At 52.1% G+C, this 19,374-nt stretch overlaps 1 protein-coding gene across 1 annotated transcript; it reads right to left on the bottom strand.

The window, feature by feature from the left end:
* Nucleotides 1-5,422: 5,422 nt before the first annotated feature.
* Nucleotides 5,423-15,826, bottom strand: LRRC3C (leucine rich repeat containing 3C). The gene is made up of 3 exons (XM_077314287.1): nt 15,670-15,826; nt 5,850-9,991; nt 5,423-5,732 (listed from the first exon to the last, which is right to left on the bottom strand). Exon 2 carries the CDS (start codon nt 9,885-9,887, stop codon nt 9,105-9,107), a length of 783 nt encoding a protein of 260 aa, XP_077170402.1. The 5' UTR covers nt 9,888-9,991; nt 15,670-15,826; the 3' UTR covers nt 5,423-5,732; nt 5,850-9,104.
* Between the last annotated feature and the right edge of the window lie 3,548 nt (nt 15,827-19,374).

Raw genomic sequence — 19,374 nt, 5'->3', positions numbered from 1 at the left:
CTAATTTAAGAATAGCAGAAGAGCCCTGCTGAATCACAACAGTGGTCCAAACGGCAGAGGAGCCCAAGGAAGAGCATGAAATGTTGGAAGACGGAGGCGATGACTCAGCGGAGCCACTACAGAGGAAAGATTTGTGCAACCAATGCAAAGTCAGCCCCGTTCATGATGCAAGGTGTCTTGCAATTGTGTCGGGTCCGGCTTCCCGGATGATCTGGGGCCTGGATCACGGTCACTGCGGCTGAGAATGCTAAACCTCTTGACAGCAGCCCTCCGATGGATGGATGGATGGATGGATGGATGGATGGATGGATGGATGGATGGATGGATGGATGGATGGGTGGGTGGGTGGGTGGATGGATGGATGGATGGATGGATGAATGGATGGATAGAGAGAGAGAGAGAGAGATATGATAGATAGATAGATAGATAGATAGATAGATAGATAGATAGATAGATAGATAGATAGATAGATAGATAGATAGATAGATAGATAGATAGATAGATAGATAGATAGATAGATAGATAGATAGATAGATAGATAGATAGATAGATAGATAGATAGATAGATAGATAGATAGATAGATAGATAGATAGATAGATAGATAGATAGATAGATAGATAGATAGATAGATAGATAGATAGATAGATAGATAGATAGATAGATAGATAGATAGATAGATAGATAGATAGATAGATAGATAGATAGATAGATAGATAGATAGATAGATAGATAGATAGATAGATAGAACTGTAATGTGTTTTTAAAATAATAAATAGCTTTTGGTGGTGAATTTTCTAATTTTAAAAGTACTTACCACAATGGCCACGCTTAACTGATTAAAAATTAAACATTATTTTTTATAGCTTTAAATAGCAGTGCCCGTTAATCCTTCCCACCTGCGTCAGGCACTATTTCTTACCATTTCTCACATTTCTTACCATTTTCTGACGCCCTCCTTGGCAGAAATGATGGACTGATTCTAACAATATGGGCCAAAGCAGATCATCCCCTTACATCTTCCTCAGTCTATGCTTGCACTCGAAAGCTCACTCCTTGAATAAACCTTTGCTGGTCTTCAAGGTGCCACTGGACTCTGATTTTGTTTTGTTGTGCTGCTTCTGACCAACACGGCGACCCACTTGAATCTAGCCTAGCAACAGTACAATTAGTCCAAAAACTATCCCTTGACTTTTGTTTTACCGACTTGAATTTTACCACCCCCTGGCCCATCACAGACTAAGACAGCCTTATCTACAGAATTACAGCATCCTTTTCTCACGCCTTCCCCCTCCCCCAGCCCCCTAGTCCTCATTTCAGAAGGCTTTTCTTGATGTGGTAATCGTGGGCATGCAATACCCTGCCACGTGTGAGTAAGATGATCAAAATAGCTTTTCTTTTCACGGAAAGCAATGTTGATAAAAACATGTAATTTCACAGCCGATTACGGTAGACTGAGAACACCTAATCCCGAAATGCTTTCAATTGTGTGTGCACTCAAAAGCTCCCTCGTTGAATGAAACTCGCTTGATCTTAAGGGTGCTATTGGAATTTAATTCGGTTGGGCTTTATCGGCACAGATATGGCGCCTGGTCATTAAAAGTAGCAAACGGCTCAGTACGAATCCCTGGTGGACAGGGAGAGCTAGGCAGGCTGCGGATGCGAGATCCATATCTTCCGACAGACCTGCAGCTACGGCTATCACGCAAACAGCTTCCCTGACTCACCCCAAAGAGAAAACCGTCGAACCCACAAAGTGAAGAATGAATGAAAGGTTTGATCCTTTCATGCGTTCTTCCGAAACACATCGGGCAATCTCTCCGGTCGGGCCAACGCTTGGCTATTTCGATCCACCCCGTCGAGCGGATTTCTAGGCCGTAACATGAGCTCGGCTACTCAGATCCCGGCCTCTTTCTCATGTTCGCCAAAGCCCTGGTGGCTGTCATTGTTTTATTCATTCGGGGTCAGAGTCAAATGACACGCCGTTTTCCATAAGCAGAACCGAAGTGTACGGTTTCTAAAACCTCCGGCCGTGGCCCAGATGGGGCTTTAGGTAAGGATCTTCTAGCACGGCAGAAGAGAGCGGCTTTCTCCTCCCTTTCTCTTTCAAGCAAGACCCGAAAGCAGCTTTGGGGGACCTGTTCTCCACCGCGGCCACTTTAACTGCTGGCGTTAAAAGATGGAGAGGAAAACACAAATCGGTTTACAGAGGTTGACGGATGAAGGAGTCCGTCTTGGGGCTGTACCATTGTAATGCATAGGTTTCCTTTATGAAAGTCCATGTTACATTTTTTTAAAATCATAATAATACAAGCAAGGGTGGGCAAACTGTGGCTCTCCAGGTGTCCATGGACTACAGTTCCCATAAGCCCCTGCTTAATCCAGGTTTGACGACCCATCTTTGGGAGGCTGGAAAAGAGTTCTCTTGCTTGCTCCTGGCTATGGGATTTTCCACTGCTTGCTTCTCTTCCTTTCCCCATCTGTTTTGCTCCCCATGAGGACCCAACATGACTTTTACAAATGACTTTTACAAAGAACTTATTTTTTTCCCCGGACTAAAATAGGGCTACGGCACAAGAACCAAAAAAGAAGCGTAGACAATATCATGTGTTTTGAATTTGCAGTAGACCAAACACCAGGAAAAGAGGGGTGGGTTCTTATGTGGGGGTGGTTGGGGGGCGCTAAGGAGGTGGCCTGGGAGCCAAGGGGGAGGCAGCCCCGAACTGTTTGGGAGCTGCTGGTTTAGGCCTCTGATAGGCTGCTATTTCCGAACTGCAGGGTTAAAATATCAAGAGATTTGGGAACTTGTGATTCGAGGGCTTGTGGGCAGTTCACCGCACTGTCAACGTGATTATTTCAGCCTCAATACAGCTGTTATGGAGTCACTTTCTGTTTCAGGTTTTCTGACTGCGAGGAGCAAAAGAATTGTGTCCGTTCAATTGGGTTTTGACGGATCAGTGTAGTGCTCACAGAGAGAGAGAGAGAGAGAGAGAGAGAGAGAGAGAAACAGAGAAAATGCTTCCCTGGGACCATTTCTGCATTAGAAGACATACCTTGGTTTAGCCTCGCTTTGGATTTCCTTCGGATGCTGCGAGTCGACTCTGGCCTTTCTGCATTTGGACTTTCCTCCCCTCACTTCCCAGGCTGAAATTCACAACAGGCTTTCCACATCTGAGTCCTTTTCATCCCTGGCTCCGGCCTCTTGCAGCGAGCTGCCGGTGGAGATTCGGGCCCTTTTAGAGCTACCAAAGTGCCAACGGGCCAGTAAAACGTCACTCTTCCGCCAGGCGTATGGTCAAAGCCCAAACAAGCAAACGGAACATGCGACTGACCCCCCCCTCCCCTCCTCTCCCCTTCCCTAACAGAAGAAATCAGATCCTTAAAAACTGAACAGTTCCGCAAATCTATTTATGGGAGCATTACTCCTATGAATAGAATTACTGGTTATCGAACTATTTTTAAATTACGTGCTTATGATTTTAACTGTGCATACATTTTGGTTGTAAGCCACCCTGCTGTGGAGAAGTGGCCTAGAAATTAAATAAATAAATAAACAAACAATAAACAATAAACAATTAATAATATACTATACTATACTATACTATACTATACTATACTATACTATACTATACTATACTATACTATACTATACTATACTATACTATACTATACTATAATATAATATAATATAATATAAATGGATTTCCTCCTGGCAGGGATGCAGCCTTCATCAGCCCTGCCGAGGTCTGAGAAGGCCCTGTATGGTTACACACCCCAGACTGATTCATCGGCGCCATCTCACAAGCCTACCACAAGCGTGCTCCAGGTCAAAGGACTGCACAGTCCATCTGCTTTCTATTTCCAGGCATGTTCTACTGATATTATCGGTAGTTTAAAAATGGCAAGACCCCCGAAGGAGGAGAAAAGAAATCTCTGCAGATCTGAGTTTCCATTTTTTTTCCTGCTTCCCCCACCCCTTTTTCTAAACAGAGAGGTATTTAGAGCTGCAGCGCTGTCCTTGGATGGATGGAGCCCAAGGGTGCTCAGAACACACAGACATATCCCCCAAAGGGTTTTCTGGATGCTTCTGTTCCGGGGCTCCAGAGTAAAGGAAACACGGGCTTAATGGAATTTGCCTCATTGTTATATTCGCAGGCATTCCACTGGCATTCATCCCAGGCTTCTGAGCTAACCTGTGCAAACACTAGATGCACAAAATGGCTGCTGCACAAAACGGCGGCAAACACCCCCAGGGGAAGCCACACAACCAGGAGAATAGGGGCGGTTTTTAAAAATGGACTGGGAAAGAGGAGAGACTAAAACCAACCCTGTGGTGGCTGCTGCCACGGGAACACTGTGTGAATCTGCCCATCCAATCAGATCTCTCAGAAACGCTATCTAGCCGCAGCTACTTTCTGAAACCACTTCTAGATTGGGACTGTGGCCGTCAATACGGGAACGGAATGGACACATCTGGGGCAAGTTTGTACATCGAGGGGGTGTTGGGCATGTTCCTTCTGGCCTCCTGAGGCCAAACCACAGTCCAATTGGTTCATTGGTCCGTTCAGTCCAGTGTCCTGTCCCCCAAGAACAGCCAACACTCAAAAACTGGGACAGGGGAGCGCTGCAAAGGCTACGGGCATCGCTGAATTTGGGCTTTTCCTGAAGCTGGTGGCAGATTCCTGGTTCATCGCTGGCAGATGTTGGCCCACTGTTGGCCAGTAGGAAAAGGATGTGTTTAGATCAGTCTTTCTCAACTATTTTGCCACTGAGAAACGTCTGAAGCATCATTTAGCCTTTGAGAAACCACAGGAGCTGTGCAACCATGCAGACTATGGCTGTGAAGGACAGCTGGGTACCTGCCCACCCAGGGCCCCTCCGCTTCCCACCCCCTCCGGGCCCATCGTTAGCCACTGGGGGGGGGAGTCAACATGGCCGCATATCAGGGGTGGCCAAATTGTGGCTCTCCAGATGCCCATGCACAACAAGTTGGTCGTACCACCTGGTATAGGATCATAGCACCTGATAAAGGTTTAACCAATCTAAACCAGGCTTTCTGGCTGAGAAAGCCTGGTTTAGATTGGTTGGGCCCAGTGGGCTCTGTGGCCTTTGACCCCGCTGTGAACCTTACCCTCCTCAAACCCCCTCCCAAAGTCCACCCCCCCCCCAAAGTCTCCAGGTATTTCCCAGCCCAAAAGTGAAACCCTGAACCCCCATCACTTCTTGAAGCCCGCACTGGTCCAGGAGAGAACGCCCCTCACCGAAACCCTGCAGTGCCTCCGTAACCCCCCCCCCATTATGCCCCAACCCCCCTAAAAAGTCGCTCACCTTGGCTCGAACCCCAGCCTGGAAACCACCAGCTGGACCCCCCCCCCACCATCAGTGAAAACACGCGTGCTCCAAGACATCGAAACCTGTTGAATTGTTTTATTTATTTGCCTTTTTCATGGGAAAGTTCGATAACATTTGCAAAAAACAGGACAGATTCTATTAGCAGGGTATATCCCCCTCCACCCGCCCGCCCGTTGTGCATTCTGGATAGGTTTTCCGGCGCCCGTTTGGGGTTCCGGTTTTTCTCGGAACGCAGCTCTGCTCGGCTGCCAACACTGCAACGGAGGCGTCCTGCTGCATTCTGGGAATGTCAAGAAGAGGTACTGTGTGTGAAGCGCTCAAGGCATAAGGCCGCAGTTCAGCGGAGAAAGAGAGTCTGTCCTGTAGGGCAGGCGTAGTCAACCTGTGGTCCTCCAGATGTCCATGGACTACAATTCCCACGAGCCCCTGCCAGCGAACGCTGGCAGGGGCTCGTGGGAATTGTAGTCCATGGACATCTGGAGGACCACAGGTTGACTACCCCTGCTGTAGGGCCTTCCTTCGGAAGAATTCTGCGTTCCCTCGACACGCGGTCACAGTGGAAGGTCGGCTCGCTTCTGGCTCTTCGCGTCAAGCGGTCTGTGACCGCCGCCCCGTTCCTCCGGGCGGTGGGGTTCTCTTTCTTCGAGAGAAGGCTTTTCGGCTTTTATTGGCAAGGAGACAGGAGGAGGAGCCTCTCGAAGGACGAGGGGGGGGGCGTTTTGCTACAAAGTGGGCGGGACTTGCAAAGGCAACGCCCACCCGTTGGAGAAGCCCTGCCTGAAAACTCTGGAGGGGGCCGCCCCTCGATAAAGAGCACTTGAAAGTATGGCAGGTGGGTGGAACCTCCATCTCTTGCCCCCTTCGCGGGCTAGAACAGAGTATTGCATGGTCTGGAAACCTGGCAGGGCATCGTCGTCCGTCCGTCCCCCCCAAGAAGGAACCAGGTAGGCACATGGGGAATGCAGGTGGACATCCAGGTCACATCCGCGGTATTTGGATGTGCCACGGCTGTGTCCCTTGCCCGCAGCTCCATTTGCAAATTTTAACACCCTCAAGGTCTGGGCCCAGCCGAAATCCTGGCCCAGCCTTGCTCCCTACAGTCCTCAACGCTCGCTTCTTCTGGTAAGCTGGGAAAGTCTTGACAAAAACGACCCTTCCGTGTGGCACGTAGGTGTAGAAAGGTGGTGCAATGTTGGGCAGCAAAAGTCATCGGACTGGATGGTGCTTTCCACTGGCTGTACATCTCATCTCGGGCCGTTGCGTTTTGCTTACTCCTTTCTCCATCGACAGGGATCGGCTCGTGTGAGCAACGCGCATTTTGGCTGTGGTGATTCCTGCTACCTGTAAGGGAAGCTTGAGATCTCTGGAAAGTACAGAGGGGGCTGCGTTTGACCCCTCTGAAAGTAGGCAAACGGTATTGGCAGGAGTGTTCTGCTATAATTTTACGGGAGTTCCAGGGGGATTCCCCCTCCCCAATTCCAATTTCCATCACTGCTCAAATGTCATGGCATTCACACGAGTAGACCAGCCCCGCGTGAAAAAAGTAACAAAACAGCAACCAACGAATGGCCCCGCTCTTCATTCAATTTTGTTTTGTCTTTTTCTGTTTCTGGTTCAGACAAAGGGAAAGAACACAAGAACTTCTCCGGAACCCGACTAAGTTCTTTTCCAAGTTGGGTCGAAAACGGCTTTTGTTTTTTTTGGGGAGGAAAAGAAAGTCCCACAGAACGTGACCCCGTTATGCTATTCTATACCTTTACATGTAGATGTGTTTTCTATACGTCGTGTGTGTGTGTGTGTGTTTTTTGCCACATATATATACTACGGGTCCATACGCATTTCATCGTGTTTGCTGCCATGGAGGGAAATGAGGCATTCCAGCAAAATGGATATCCAGCTATTGCTACAGCACTTATAAAAGAGTCAGTCCGTTTTGAAAACCACTGAAATTATGCTAGGATTTTCAATCTTTTTTTCTTCGTAGTCCAGAAAATTCAGGAAAAGAACGTTGCCACGTGTCCCTCCCCCCCGGAAAAAAAACAGTGTTGAGAGATGCTCTATATTTCTTAGTGAGGTGATGTTTTGCTTATAAATGCCTTTACAAATATTTTCCAGCTCCGTTTGGATGGTTTCTGGTTAGGGATTCTGTTGCTTTTAAAAAAATAAAAAGTTACTTTAGCAAAATGAACGTGGTTCTGTTAATCAGCGGATTTGGGGGGGATGATCAGTGCCGTGAGGGAACCCCCTGAAATAAAGACATACCTAAACACAATCACCTTGGACCAGGTTGGATCTAGCCAGTTTTTCCATTCTGTCTCACCAATTCTCCTTCTTCAAGAGAATTCTCCGCTCCACATGGGTTTTGCCCATGTGGCACCCACAATCCCCGACATGGCCTTTTTGGGTGGTCCAAAGGGTCTCCACCTCTCTTTTTCGCCAGCAGAAAAGCTGGCTGGGTCCAACTGTTTTGATAAACTTCCCATTCCCGGTGAACAAAAAGATGCTTCAGAGAGCGAAAAAGACCTCAAACAGCAATACCTGGCCCAGGTATGCAGGTGATAATGCAACTCCTTAGAGGCCCTGTGCACCAGCCTGGGTGCGACTCTAAGAATTTAGGGGGTCACCAAACCCACCAATATCCCTCCTGTGGGTCATCTATGAGGCCTGGCTTTCCTGGTATCTGTCAAGCACCAATGTGGGCGTGATATTTGTGTACCCTCTTTTCTCTACAATTTCCCACCTCTCAGGAGGCTCTTGAAAGGACGCTTCTCTAACAGCGGGGAGAAACGGCGACAGAATGGTTTTTGAAAGTTCAAAACATTGATTTCCCCCCTCCCCGCAAAGTTCTAATGGATTTCGGGAAAGAAGAAAAAAGAATTACCCAAAAAAAACACAAAGAAACCCAATAGAAAAGATCTAAGAGGGGACGTATCAGCACTGTTAGAGCACGTTTGAGAAGAACATTCGGCATTAATGGGATGGCGTAATTTGTTTCATCCTCTTATTAAGAGGCTCCCCGTACTGGTAATTACTTTACATTATAGCTATTTTCAGCTCCTTGTGCATCAGGCCTTGAAATCACCTCTAAGGCTGCAGCCTGTGCAGACTGGCTTGGGAAGCAAACCACACTGGAGACAGTAGGACTTACTTGTGAGTTGGCATACAGGAGATCTAGCTGCACTCCAGTTCTAAGGGTTTTCCTGAATCCGAGCCTGAGCAAAACCCGCTCGCTTCCAATCGCATCTCGGGGACATTGCATGATGGGAACCTATCCCAGGATGCAATGCTCCAGGAGGAAAATCTGCTCGCTCCCAACCGCACCTCGGGGACACTGCATGACGGGAACCTATCCCAGGATGCAAAGCTCCAGGTATTCTGCAAGATCATTGGACAGTGGAGTCTCTACCACAGGCATGGGAACCAATCGATTCGACCCCTCGTTTTCCATATGTCGACGAATTCAGGAGCGGCTCTTGCTGGCTCTTCTCGTCGTTCGACGCTGAGGAGTGAAATATTACGGGAGGCGCTTTGTAGAAACAAGGCCCTGCCTCCCCACAGTGCTTTGCTTCTATTTTTTTTGTTGTTTTTGTTCTTCATTTAATAACAGTCTCTTCAGCCATTGTGCGTTCCAGCGTGACCCACCGGAATTAGACGGAGAACCTCCTCATCTATTCCAGCAGATGTATGATTTCTCGTAGGACGTGGACGGTACAGATTGGGAGGACAGACTGGGGTTTTTCCATATATTTTTTGGTCACACCACAGTGCTAATCGTCGAAGACTCCTCGGACTTCTTCTGCTTGCTGGGCAAGGACTTGAGATACTCCAGGTGCCGCCGGGCGTCCTCTTGGTTCTGCCGGACGTAGTAGATCAGGTACGAGATCACCATGGCGAACCAGCCGAACATGGTGACCAGCATGGCGATGTCGGTGGTCTTCTTGTAGATGTTGCAGAAGTCAATGTCCCCAACCAGCTGCAGGAACGGCTTGCCGATGTGCTCCTTCCGCACGGAAGTGTCGCACACGATTCCGTCGGAAGTGCCGGCGACGAGCTCGACCCTCTCGATGAGCTGCTGGAGGGTGCAGTCGCAGAGCCAAGGGTTGGTGGAGAGGTTGGCTTTGGCTTTGAGCGGGCTGAAGACGTCCTTGTTGACCGACACCAGCTTGTTCGAGGACAAGTCCACAGAATGCAGGCTCTCCGGCAAGCCCCGGAAGGCCCCGACTTCCACCCGGCTGATGACATTGTGAGACAGGTCCAGCTCCATCAGAAGCGGCAAGTTCTGGAAGGCATCATTGGGTAGGAAGGAGATCTGGTTGTAATCCAGGAAGAGTTTGTGGGTGTCGTTGGGGATGTCCTTCGGGACGACCGTCAGCTGGGCTTTGCTGCAACGGAACGTTTTCAGGCCGTCTTCGTTGGAGGGGTAACAGCCCTTGGGAAAGGTGGTGGCCGAGTGGAAGCAAAAGGCGATCAGGACGAAGCTCTGGAGGAGCAGCCACATGGCCACGGAGTGGTAGAGGAACCAGTCCACAAAAGGCATGGTGGGGCATCTGGATGACGGGGCGTCTACTCCGCGGACAGACCCCTCTTGCGATTTCTCTGCCGCTTAGGGAGCCTCGGAGGCCACCGATTGGCCAGCGCTATCTGCGGAAAAGAGAGCAAGGGGGAAAGCTAGAAACGGATCGTGCTTCGGTCGTCACAGAGACACTGAACGACAGAGATGAAGGCCTACGGAAATGGTCTCCAGCCTCTCTGGAGTTGGAGCCAGCTAAACGGGAAGGGTGTGGCATCAGGTTCACATGGCAGGAAAAGGGGCGGGGACAGAGTTGCGATTTAACTCAAGTCCAGGTCAAGATTGTGAGTGGCAGCAGAAGAGAGGCACAAGCTGAGCCTCAACGGAAGTGGGGGATGAGCCATGAATCATGAGTCATGGAGGATGCCATTGGGTAATCTGTTCATGCTATCCCCACTGCTCCTCACAGAGCACATGCACCAGCCAGGGCAGAACCCCAAAAGCCCTCCCACTCTTGCCCCACAAGCACCAAGAATACAGAGCATCAGAGCCCCAGTTGTGAAAACATAAGAGAAATCATGTTGGATTAGGCCAATGGCCCATCCGGTCTAGCACTCTGTGTCTCCCAGTGGCCCAAACCCAGGAACCATCAGGAGGTCCACCAATGGGGCTAGAACTTCAGAAGCCCTCCCACACACACACACACACACACACACACACAAGCACCATCCTGCTTCCTCTAGACCTTGGACCTCAGCTGCAGATGTTTCTCCATTCTCCTCTTGAAGCTGTCTATGTTTGCCACCACCACCACTTCCTGGAGGAAAAATAGCTTCTTTCTCCATTGACTGAGGTCAACATTTCTCCTTACTGAGGCTTTTCAGGCAAGGGTCCTGTTTTATGGTTTGCTCCTCGCCTCCCCACTGCTCAAGGAATGTCATTTTAGACCGTTCGGTTTGTCTGGGGTTCTTTTATGCCCTAGATTGCGCCAGGGGGGCGTCTTCTATCGGCACGGTTCAATCAACTAGATATCATGGATTGACTGGGCTTGTTTTATGGATTTGTTTTTATTGGCGTTGCTGACTTGCTTTCGATTGTCTCGTTGGCTCGGTGTTTGTTCTCCGGCTTTAGCCACCTCACGCAGCTCTAGAGAAGCGGTATTAGGCTTACCGTATTTCGAAAAGCAAAAAAGAGGAGATATTTCTCAACTGACTACTTCAAACAAGTGATCCCGAGGTCAAATCTCACTTTACATCCCTTACCAGCTTGGCATCGTGACTAAGAGTGGCAGTCTCTAATCTTGAGGGCCAGATTTGATTCCGCGCTCCTCCACGTGCAGCCAGCTGGGTGACCTTGGGCTAGTCACAGTCCCGTTGGACCTGTTCTCACAGAGCAGTTCTCTCAGAGCTCTCTCAGCCCCACCTACCTCACGGTGTGTCTGTTGTGAGGAGAGGAACAGAAGGCGATTGTAAGCTGCTTTGAGATTCCTCCAGGTAATGAAAAGAGAAGGTATAAAATAAATCTTCTTCTACCATTTCGGGAAGCTGTGTTAATTGTTACTAACTAGGAATAGGCCTAACCTCCCAACCCCAAAAGATACAGTTCAAGATAGACAGCCATGCGGGTCTGTCTGTAGCAGCAGAAAAGAGCCAGAGTCCAGGGCCCGTCATGCATACGTTGAATAACACTCTTTCAACGTGCTTTTGCAGCTGGCTTTTCCTGTGCGGAACAGGATAATCTACTTCTAATGTGCAGGGAAAGCGCATTATCCAGCAAGTGCATAATGGGCACAGGAGCACCTTCAAGACAAGCAAAACCAGTGGCTGGGGAGGAGCTTCCATGAGCCACTGCTCACTTCTTCCGCTACAGCTAGACCACCTCCCAAAAAAAGACATTTTCATCAGGTTTTTTTTTTTAAGTGCCCGAAAGAGAACAGATGCGAAAAAAGAGGACATCTGGAAACCGTAGAAGGTATAACAATTTTCCAAAATAAAATAAATAAATAATGCCTCCTTGGGGTGCCCCTGCAGTCTTTAGGGGCCCCGTGAAGGTATAGGGACAATGAGGTCCACTGAATTTTTTACAAATAAGTAGTTCTAACAGAAGTTCCATGGGGAGTTCACATTTTCTGACATTGTCCCTAAGCTGCAAGCATGTCCAGCAGTCAACTTCAGCAGCTGGACAGCGACTCTGTGTGTTAGGAGGCTCTCCCCCCAGCCAGCAGGCATAACTGGAATGCCTAAAGAGGGCTTCTGTCCATTCCAAATCCACCGAGTAACTCTGTCCTCCCTTTCTGCATTCCTTTTTTCTTTCTCGGAGTCTTAACCGGGCACCAGAATCTCCCAACTATTCTTAACCATGGTTAAGAGTGGCTTGTTTTAATCTGGCAAGCCAGGTTTGATTCCCCACTGCTCCACATGCAGCCAGCTGAATGATCTGAGGCTAGTCACAGTCCTTTAAGAGCTGTCCTGACCAAGCAGTTCTGTCAGAGCTCTCTCAGCATCATCTCCCTCACGGGGCATCTGTTGTGGGGAGAGCAAGCGAAGGCAATCGCAAGCCGCCTTGAGACTCCTTCAGGCAGTGAAAAGCGGGGAATAAAAACCAACTCTTCTTTTTCAACTGGCGCTGAGTTTTCAACTGAGCAGCACTTTAAAGATTCTGCTCAGACCAGGAAGAATTTCAGGGCATCAGACGTGACTGACAAAGGGACATTTGGTCCTCGAAAGCATCTTCCCTGAAACTCTTTCCGGTCTCTTAGGGGCCGCCGGATCGAATCGAATTGTACTGCCGATCAGCATGGCTGACCTCTCAAGGTCTATCGGCAGAAAGGGTGTCTGGGGTTGCATTTCAGTTTAAATATGACTGGCAGGCCTCTAAGAGAAAGGAATAAATTATGCATGTAGAGTACCACCGGACCAGAGCTGTATTTAAACCAGGTGGCTTCTGCCAGCTGGCTGTAGTGGCTAGGAGTGCGGCCTTCTAATCTGGCGAGCCGGGTTCGATTCTGCGCTCCCCCACATGCAGCCAGCTGGGTGACCTTGGGCTCGCCACGGCACTGATAAAGCTGTTCTGACCGAGCAGGAATATCAGGGCTCTCTCAGCCTCATCTGCCTCACAAGGTGTCTGTTGCAGGGAGAGGAAAGGGAAGACGACTGTAAGCCGCTTTGAGACTCCGACCTCTTGCAAGGAGTCACTGTGGACGTCCCAGTTTCAAAAGGATGCTGCAGCGTGGAAAAGTCCAAACATGGAGGTTCCCCCCAGCCATTTTCTAAGCAGGAAGAAAGGACAGGCGTGGGTAATTGCAAACCTCTGCTCAGCTCGTAACAAATGCATTTTCCAATGCAAGAGTGCCCAGTGAAATTCTACCCCAGGGTTTCAAATTCCCCCTACTTAGCAGAGGGCAACCTGGGCTCCTGGCTGTCGGTGAAACTGAAACAAGAGCTCAGGAGACAAAGAGAAAAGGGAGAGAAAGGGGAGAGGGACTCAAAAGCTTTGGCCTTGGCACTTCAGCAGAGGCGAGGGCAGGGTTAGCATCTGACCGGAGGAGCCAACGGACAGATTATACTCAACCTCTGGTGTGCAACTGCAGTATCAGCAAATCATGACAGTGGCCCAGTTCCAAAGAGCTAGGATCAGGAGGTCCCAGGTTCAATCCCCAGCGTCTCCAGCGGAAAAGATTAGGTGGGGAGCAGTGTGCAAAATCACTGCCTGGGACCCTGCCAAGGCACTGCCAGTCTGAGAAGACGATACTGCCCTTGATGGACCAACAGCCTGACACAACAGGAGGTGTGCTTCGACCATCTCTTTGAGATGCCCCACTCGGCATGAATTTGAGCTTTGAACACGGCAGACACTTAATAATTGAGCCTGGCCCCTCCTTACTGGTGCGCCTTCAAAATGCTCCAAACCTGGAGCAAATCCTCTTTTTTAGCTGCCTTTCAAAGGAAGCCGAGGCTTACAGGTAGAGAGCTTCGACAGCAGGGTGCCCCTCCGTACCTCCCACATCATTGCGAAATGCAGGCCTTCAGCGTTTGGGACGTAAAGCCACTCAGTGTTTCGCCGTTTTCTCCTCCACCCAATTATTTGAACATAAAAAAGGCCCTGCTGGGCCAGTGGTCCGTCTAGCCCAGCCTCCTGGCTCACACAGTGGCCAGCCAGTTCCTCTGGAAGGCCAACTACAGGGCAGAGAGGCCGAGGCCTTCATAAAAACATCAGGAGAGCCCTGCTGGGTCAGACCAGGGGTCCATCCAGCCCAGCCTCCTGGCTCACACAGTGGTCAACCAGTTCCTCTGGAGGGCCAGCTACAGGGCAGAGAGGCCAGAGCCGGTGTGGTCCCTCTAGCAGAACCCAGGGAACAATCCTAAGCAAGGCCTACTTGGAAGTCTGCTTCCTGGCCCCACAGATTCAAACCAACCCAAGGTTTTACTCGTCGCCCGTGTGCGATTTCCAGTCTGGTGTCCGGACCCTCCTTGGATGGCAAGAACAGTGTGGAAATACGGGGACCGTGTCTGGAGGTGAGCAACTGGGGTCTTCCCAAAACCTCTGGACGAGCTTCCCCCCTTCCGCCCCGTGGCTGCCTCGCAGAATTGTCCTGGGGCTCTGCAGAACAATACGAGGCCGGGCGTCTCGGGTGTGTTTTACGAGCTCATTTGGTCTGGAGATCCCTGAAAGGAGCCAGCCGAGGTTGCTTGGGACTTCCCTCCCTCTCCAGCGATGGGGCTTCTGCCAGGAAGGCAATCCCATTAAGTGATGTGAGGGATTTTGCCGAGTGCCTTTGCAATTGATGAGTAGCTTTATCTCGGAGTGCCAGAAGGGATGGGAAAAGCCCTTCCTGCAATAAACCCGCCAATTAAGCACAGCACCGAGCCAAGGCAGTTCTGGAGCAAGGGGGGTCGGGGGGGGGGGGAAGCATAAAAGGGACACCCAGGTATTAGGGCGGCTAGACCTCTAGGAAACAGACACAAAGTCAAGGGAGCCATATTGGCCACTTTGTATTTTCTGCCCGTTTCGTTTGCAGGACTGACTTCATATCAGCGGTTCCCTCAGCCGCCTAGGGTGAATATGAAATGTTTCCCAGACGACCAGACAGGAAAGCACTTAGAAATCAGAAGGCAACCAGGGCTGGGATTCGCCCTCCTTTCTTACCCTGTGTTAGACTCATCCGTGTGTTGTGTGGGCCAGTAGGCTGAGACAAGGAAAGCGTGCTGTGATACCAAAAGCCGCAAAACACTGTTGTTGTTTTTTAAAAACGGCAGAGGAGCACAGCATGACGGGAGCTGATCCATTCCCCCCCCCTCCCCCGTGCCTCAAAAACCCCTACCCACAGCTACCCAGTATCATTTTAAAGTGCGTTATCCAGTGGAATGGGTTAAGGGGGGTATGCCTTGAGAGTAAACTTTACTATATTTATCCACACACACACACCTTTCACCCCAAAGTGGCTTACATTGTCCTCCTCTCCTCCAGCTTCATCCACACAACAACCCTGTGAGGTAGGTTAGGCCAACAGTGCATGACTGGCCCAAGATCACCCAGAAATCAAGCTTGCATGGAACATGTAAGGATTCAGACCTGGATTTTCCATGCCCTAGTCCAGGGGGCTCTCCAGATGTCTATGGACTACAATTCCCATGGGCCCCTGCAAGCTGCTGGAAGGGGCTCCTGGGAATTGTAGTCCAGGGACGTCTGGAGGGCCCCTTGCCCTAGTTTGACACTTTGGAGACTACAGGAGCCCCTATAACTCCTGTACAAAACATTCCACCCTAAGAAAGCAGTAGACACAATCCGAAAAGCCAACCGGTGCCCTTACTGAGCCACAGGACTCCCGTTGTCACAAGCCGCCAGAAAGGAGACGCCAGCTGCCAAACACGCCCCATGTCACAAGGGGAGTCCCCACGGGTGCGCAGAACCAGGGAGGTCAAAGAAGCAGGACGGGAACGGCCTGGGCCCCACGCCGCCAGAGCGGAAAACCTGGTAGAGGGGGAAAGAACAGGTCAAACGGTGCAAAGGCTAGACGGCAAAACTGCGTGCCTCTCCCAGCCACATCGGCCAGCGCAACAGAGAAGTGCAACAGCATGCATTTTCATCAGACGGAAAGATCCCAACCCCTGTAGCAGGGTGGCCAAACTGTGCCTCTCCAGATGTCCACGGACTACAATTCCCATCAGCCCCTACAAGAGCCACAGTTTGACCACCCCTGGCCAAGAAAGAAAGTTATCCAGAACTTCAGGGTTTCTCGGACTCATGGCCCGCAGAAGAGGTTTTCAGAGATGTGCAAGGCACACATTGTCCCGTCTCACTGACCCAGTAGGACTGAGAGCATTGCGCTGTGGTTAGGGGATCAGCCTATAACTGGGGAGGCCCAGGTTCAAATCCCCACCAGCCATGAAATGTAATAGGTAACCCTCTCTCTCTCTCTCTCTCTCTCTCTCTCTCTCTCTCTCTCTCTCTCTCTCTCTCTCTCTCTTTCTCTCTCTCTCTCTCTCTCTCCCCCTGGCTCGCCTACCTCACAGGGCTGTTGTGAAGATAAAAATGGAAGTGGGAGGAAACGTGGGCAAGCTTACAAGGAGCTCCTCAGCAAGACTTATCAGCTAGTGACAGATAAGCTTCCGCGCAAGACCGGTTTCCCGGTTTTCCCCTTGTCTGCTTCCGCCCCTGAGGGTTCGGGATGCCTCGGCCCACAAGGGGACGGGTAGAAGAGGGTGCCCTCAAGGTGGGCACCCTCTGGTGTGAAGGAAAAAACTCTCAGCCTTCTGCAATGATTGCAGCTGAATCTTGAGAGTGACAGTCAAGGAATTCCCGGGGCCGAATCTTGACCATTCCTCCAAACCTGGTCATGGGCAAGTCCGAAGGTTAATTAGCGCCAGAGTTGCTGGCTCGGACCAGTAAGGCCAAGGGCACTTTCAAAGCCCCCCTGCTCCAAGATGGATGTGCCCATGCCTTCCCTGGTAGGAATTATGGCTTGCCGTTCCCATTCCGAAGGAAGGCAGGGATTCTTGGGGAGGGAAGGGGATCCCCAGCAGTCTCTCTGGAAAATGCCGGCATCCCCCAAAGCATGCCGCCACCCCCCTCCCCGCATTATATGTACAGGTACCCTTGAAACTGCAGCATATTCAACCTCTGCCTCGCAGGGGGAGGACGGCCACTTCACACTGCAGGCTTCCGTTAGCCCAAAATAAAAATGGCCCAGCCCTCCACACACCCCTTTTCTCTCTGCCGCTGCTCCGGCTCTCCCTACTCCTTGGAAGACCAGGGGCAGCAGATCCGGTCCTTCCGACACGCGCTTGTCCAAGATGGGTCTTCCTCCAGCAGCCATGTAAACTAGACTGGAGTTTACGGCTATAGAGATAGATATATATATAAAGTGTGGAATCCCGAAGGCAGCGGGCAAAGTGGGGAAGGGGTGGGGGGTGGGGGGCGGGGGGGAGATCCGGCAAACGTGAATCCTGCGTCTTCCCCGTGAGTCTCCAAACGCTATCTGGCCAAGCTGACGGGGAGCCCCTTCCAAGGAGAGGAGAGCACCCATCTTGGAGAGGGGGTCCAGCCAGCATGACGGGGTCTTGGCAGACAGATGGATTTTGAGGGTGGGGGCTGGAGGGGGGGGTGTCTGAAATCCTGGATGCGGCAGGGCAGCCCCTGCAAGCGGGGATCCTGGGGCAGGGGGCTGAAAAGAGGCGGGGGGGGGGATGATTCGGTCCATCCAAGCACAAGGGCTCTGGCGACGGGGGACTGCCAGTATTATCCCCCCCCCCAACCCGGAAAGGACAGTATGCGCGGGGGGGGGCGAGGGGGCGAGGGGGCCCGAAGCTGTGCTCACCCGCCGGTTCCTCCCCCCATTCTCGTGCCCCCCGCTTTCCGAGCCGGCATGCGCGGGGGTCTCTCGCTCTCCCTCTCTCTCCCCGTCTTTCTCTCGGGGAGGCAGCTTTCTCGGGGCCGCCAGAGGGCAGCCGATCGGCTCGCTCCACGAACCGTGCGAGGCTTCTCCTCCCCGAACACCGCCCGGGCTGCCGGTTCCGCGGGAGGGAGGGCGGGCGCGGGGAGGGGAGGGGAGGGGAGGGGAGGGGGGCGGCCTCCATGGAGGCGAAGGGAGAGGTACCCCCCCCTTTTCCCATCATTGCTCCCAGAAGAGGAGGGGGGGGGATCCGGCTCGCCTTACCTGCGAGGGCGACGCACGCCCCTTCCCCGCGTCCCTCCTGCGGGCAGCCGATCGCCCATTCCGGGAGGGGAGGGGAGGGGTGGGGTGGGGTGGGGAGGGGAGGGGGGGGTCGGCGGTGGATTCCTCGCCCCCAGCCCTCGCGCGCGCCGGGACCCTCCTCCGCCTCCTCCTCCTCCTCCTCCTGAGGAGACGCCCCGGCTGCAAGTTTGCAAGTTGCACCTGCGGAACTCCCCGCCCGTGGCCTCCCCGGGGCCCCCGCGCGGACTCACCTGGCGCCGCGGCCCGCCTCCTCCGCGCACGGCCACGAGCCGGGGCCAGCCTGCCCGGGCCGCCGCGCAACAGGCGGCATTGCGGCTCCGGCGGCTCCTGCTGCTGCCTCTGCTGCTGCTGCTGCGGCCGGGCCGGGCCGGGGAGGCCCCCTAGCGCCCCGGGCCGGCCCATCGGGAGCCGAGCGCCGCGCCTGCTGGACGCATCGGCGGGCCGGCGCGGAGCAGGCAGGAAGGCAGCAGAGGCCGCTCCGCCGGCTTGAAAACCCCGCCTGGGAAGGGCGAGAGCGAGCCGGGGAGCGCGCAGGGGCGCGCCGGGCTCCGGGAAGGCGGAGCGCGGCGGCGATGGAGCCGGGAGCGGGCGGATCGCCCCGAGGACGGCTCCTGGGCCAGCCCCCTTCGCCGAGCGACAAGCCCGCGAGGTCGGCCAGGCGGAGAGCGGGGGACTGCGCCAAGGTCACCGCGGCAGAGGCTGGATTCGAACCTGGCGCTCTCCCATCCTCGGCTGAGGCGCCTAGCCTGGGTTGTGTTCTCAAGAGCTGTCCGTGGCAGACCACTCCCTGAGAAACTCGGCTTTTTAAATCGTAAAAAGTTTCTAGACCTTATGACAGAAGACGGTGGTGCGTTTATTTCATTTCTACCCCTGTCTCTTCCCCCAGTGGGGACCCGACGGTGTTCTCTGCCATTGTGACCACACGACAGCCCTGCGAGGCTGGGTAGGTCAAGATTGGGGCAGTGGATGGATTTGAACCCAAGCCTCCCTAATCACTGTAGATCCAACAGACTGCTAAAATTCGTATTTCTGAGCTAGCTCAGTGGGCATGTTGCTGTGTACATAAGAAAGTATTTTAAAATGATATGTTCATTTTTTAAAAAATTATCCTTATAATTATCCTCTGCCTGAAAAGCTGACGAGCTACAGTCAGCGTCATGCGCAGCCTGGCACTTTGTGGGTGACTCTGCCTCCCGTACCACAGGACATCATATTCCTAAAAGCTTTAAAGTGTGTGTGTAGGAGGGGGAAACTGTGGCTCTCCAGCTGCCCGTGGACTACAATCCCCATGAGCCCGTGGGAATTGTAGTGCATAGACAT

The sequence above is a fragment of the Paroedura picta genome, chromosome 16 (genome assembly GCF_049243985.1).
Source record: "Paroedura picta isolate Pp20150507F chromosome 16, Ppicta_v3.0, whole genome shotgun sequence".
Classification (NCBI taxonomy): Eukaryota; Metazoa; Chordata; class Lepidosauria; order Squamata; family Gekkonidae; genus Paroedura; species Paroedura picta.
This window is presented reverse-complemented; position numbering and strand designations above follow the sequence as displayed.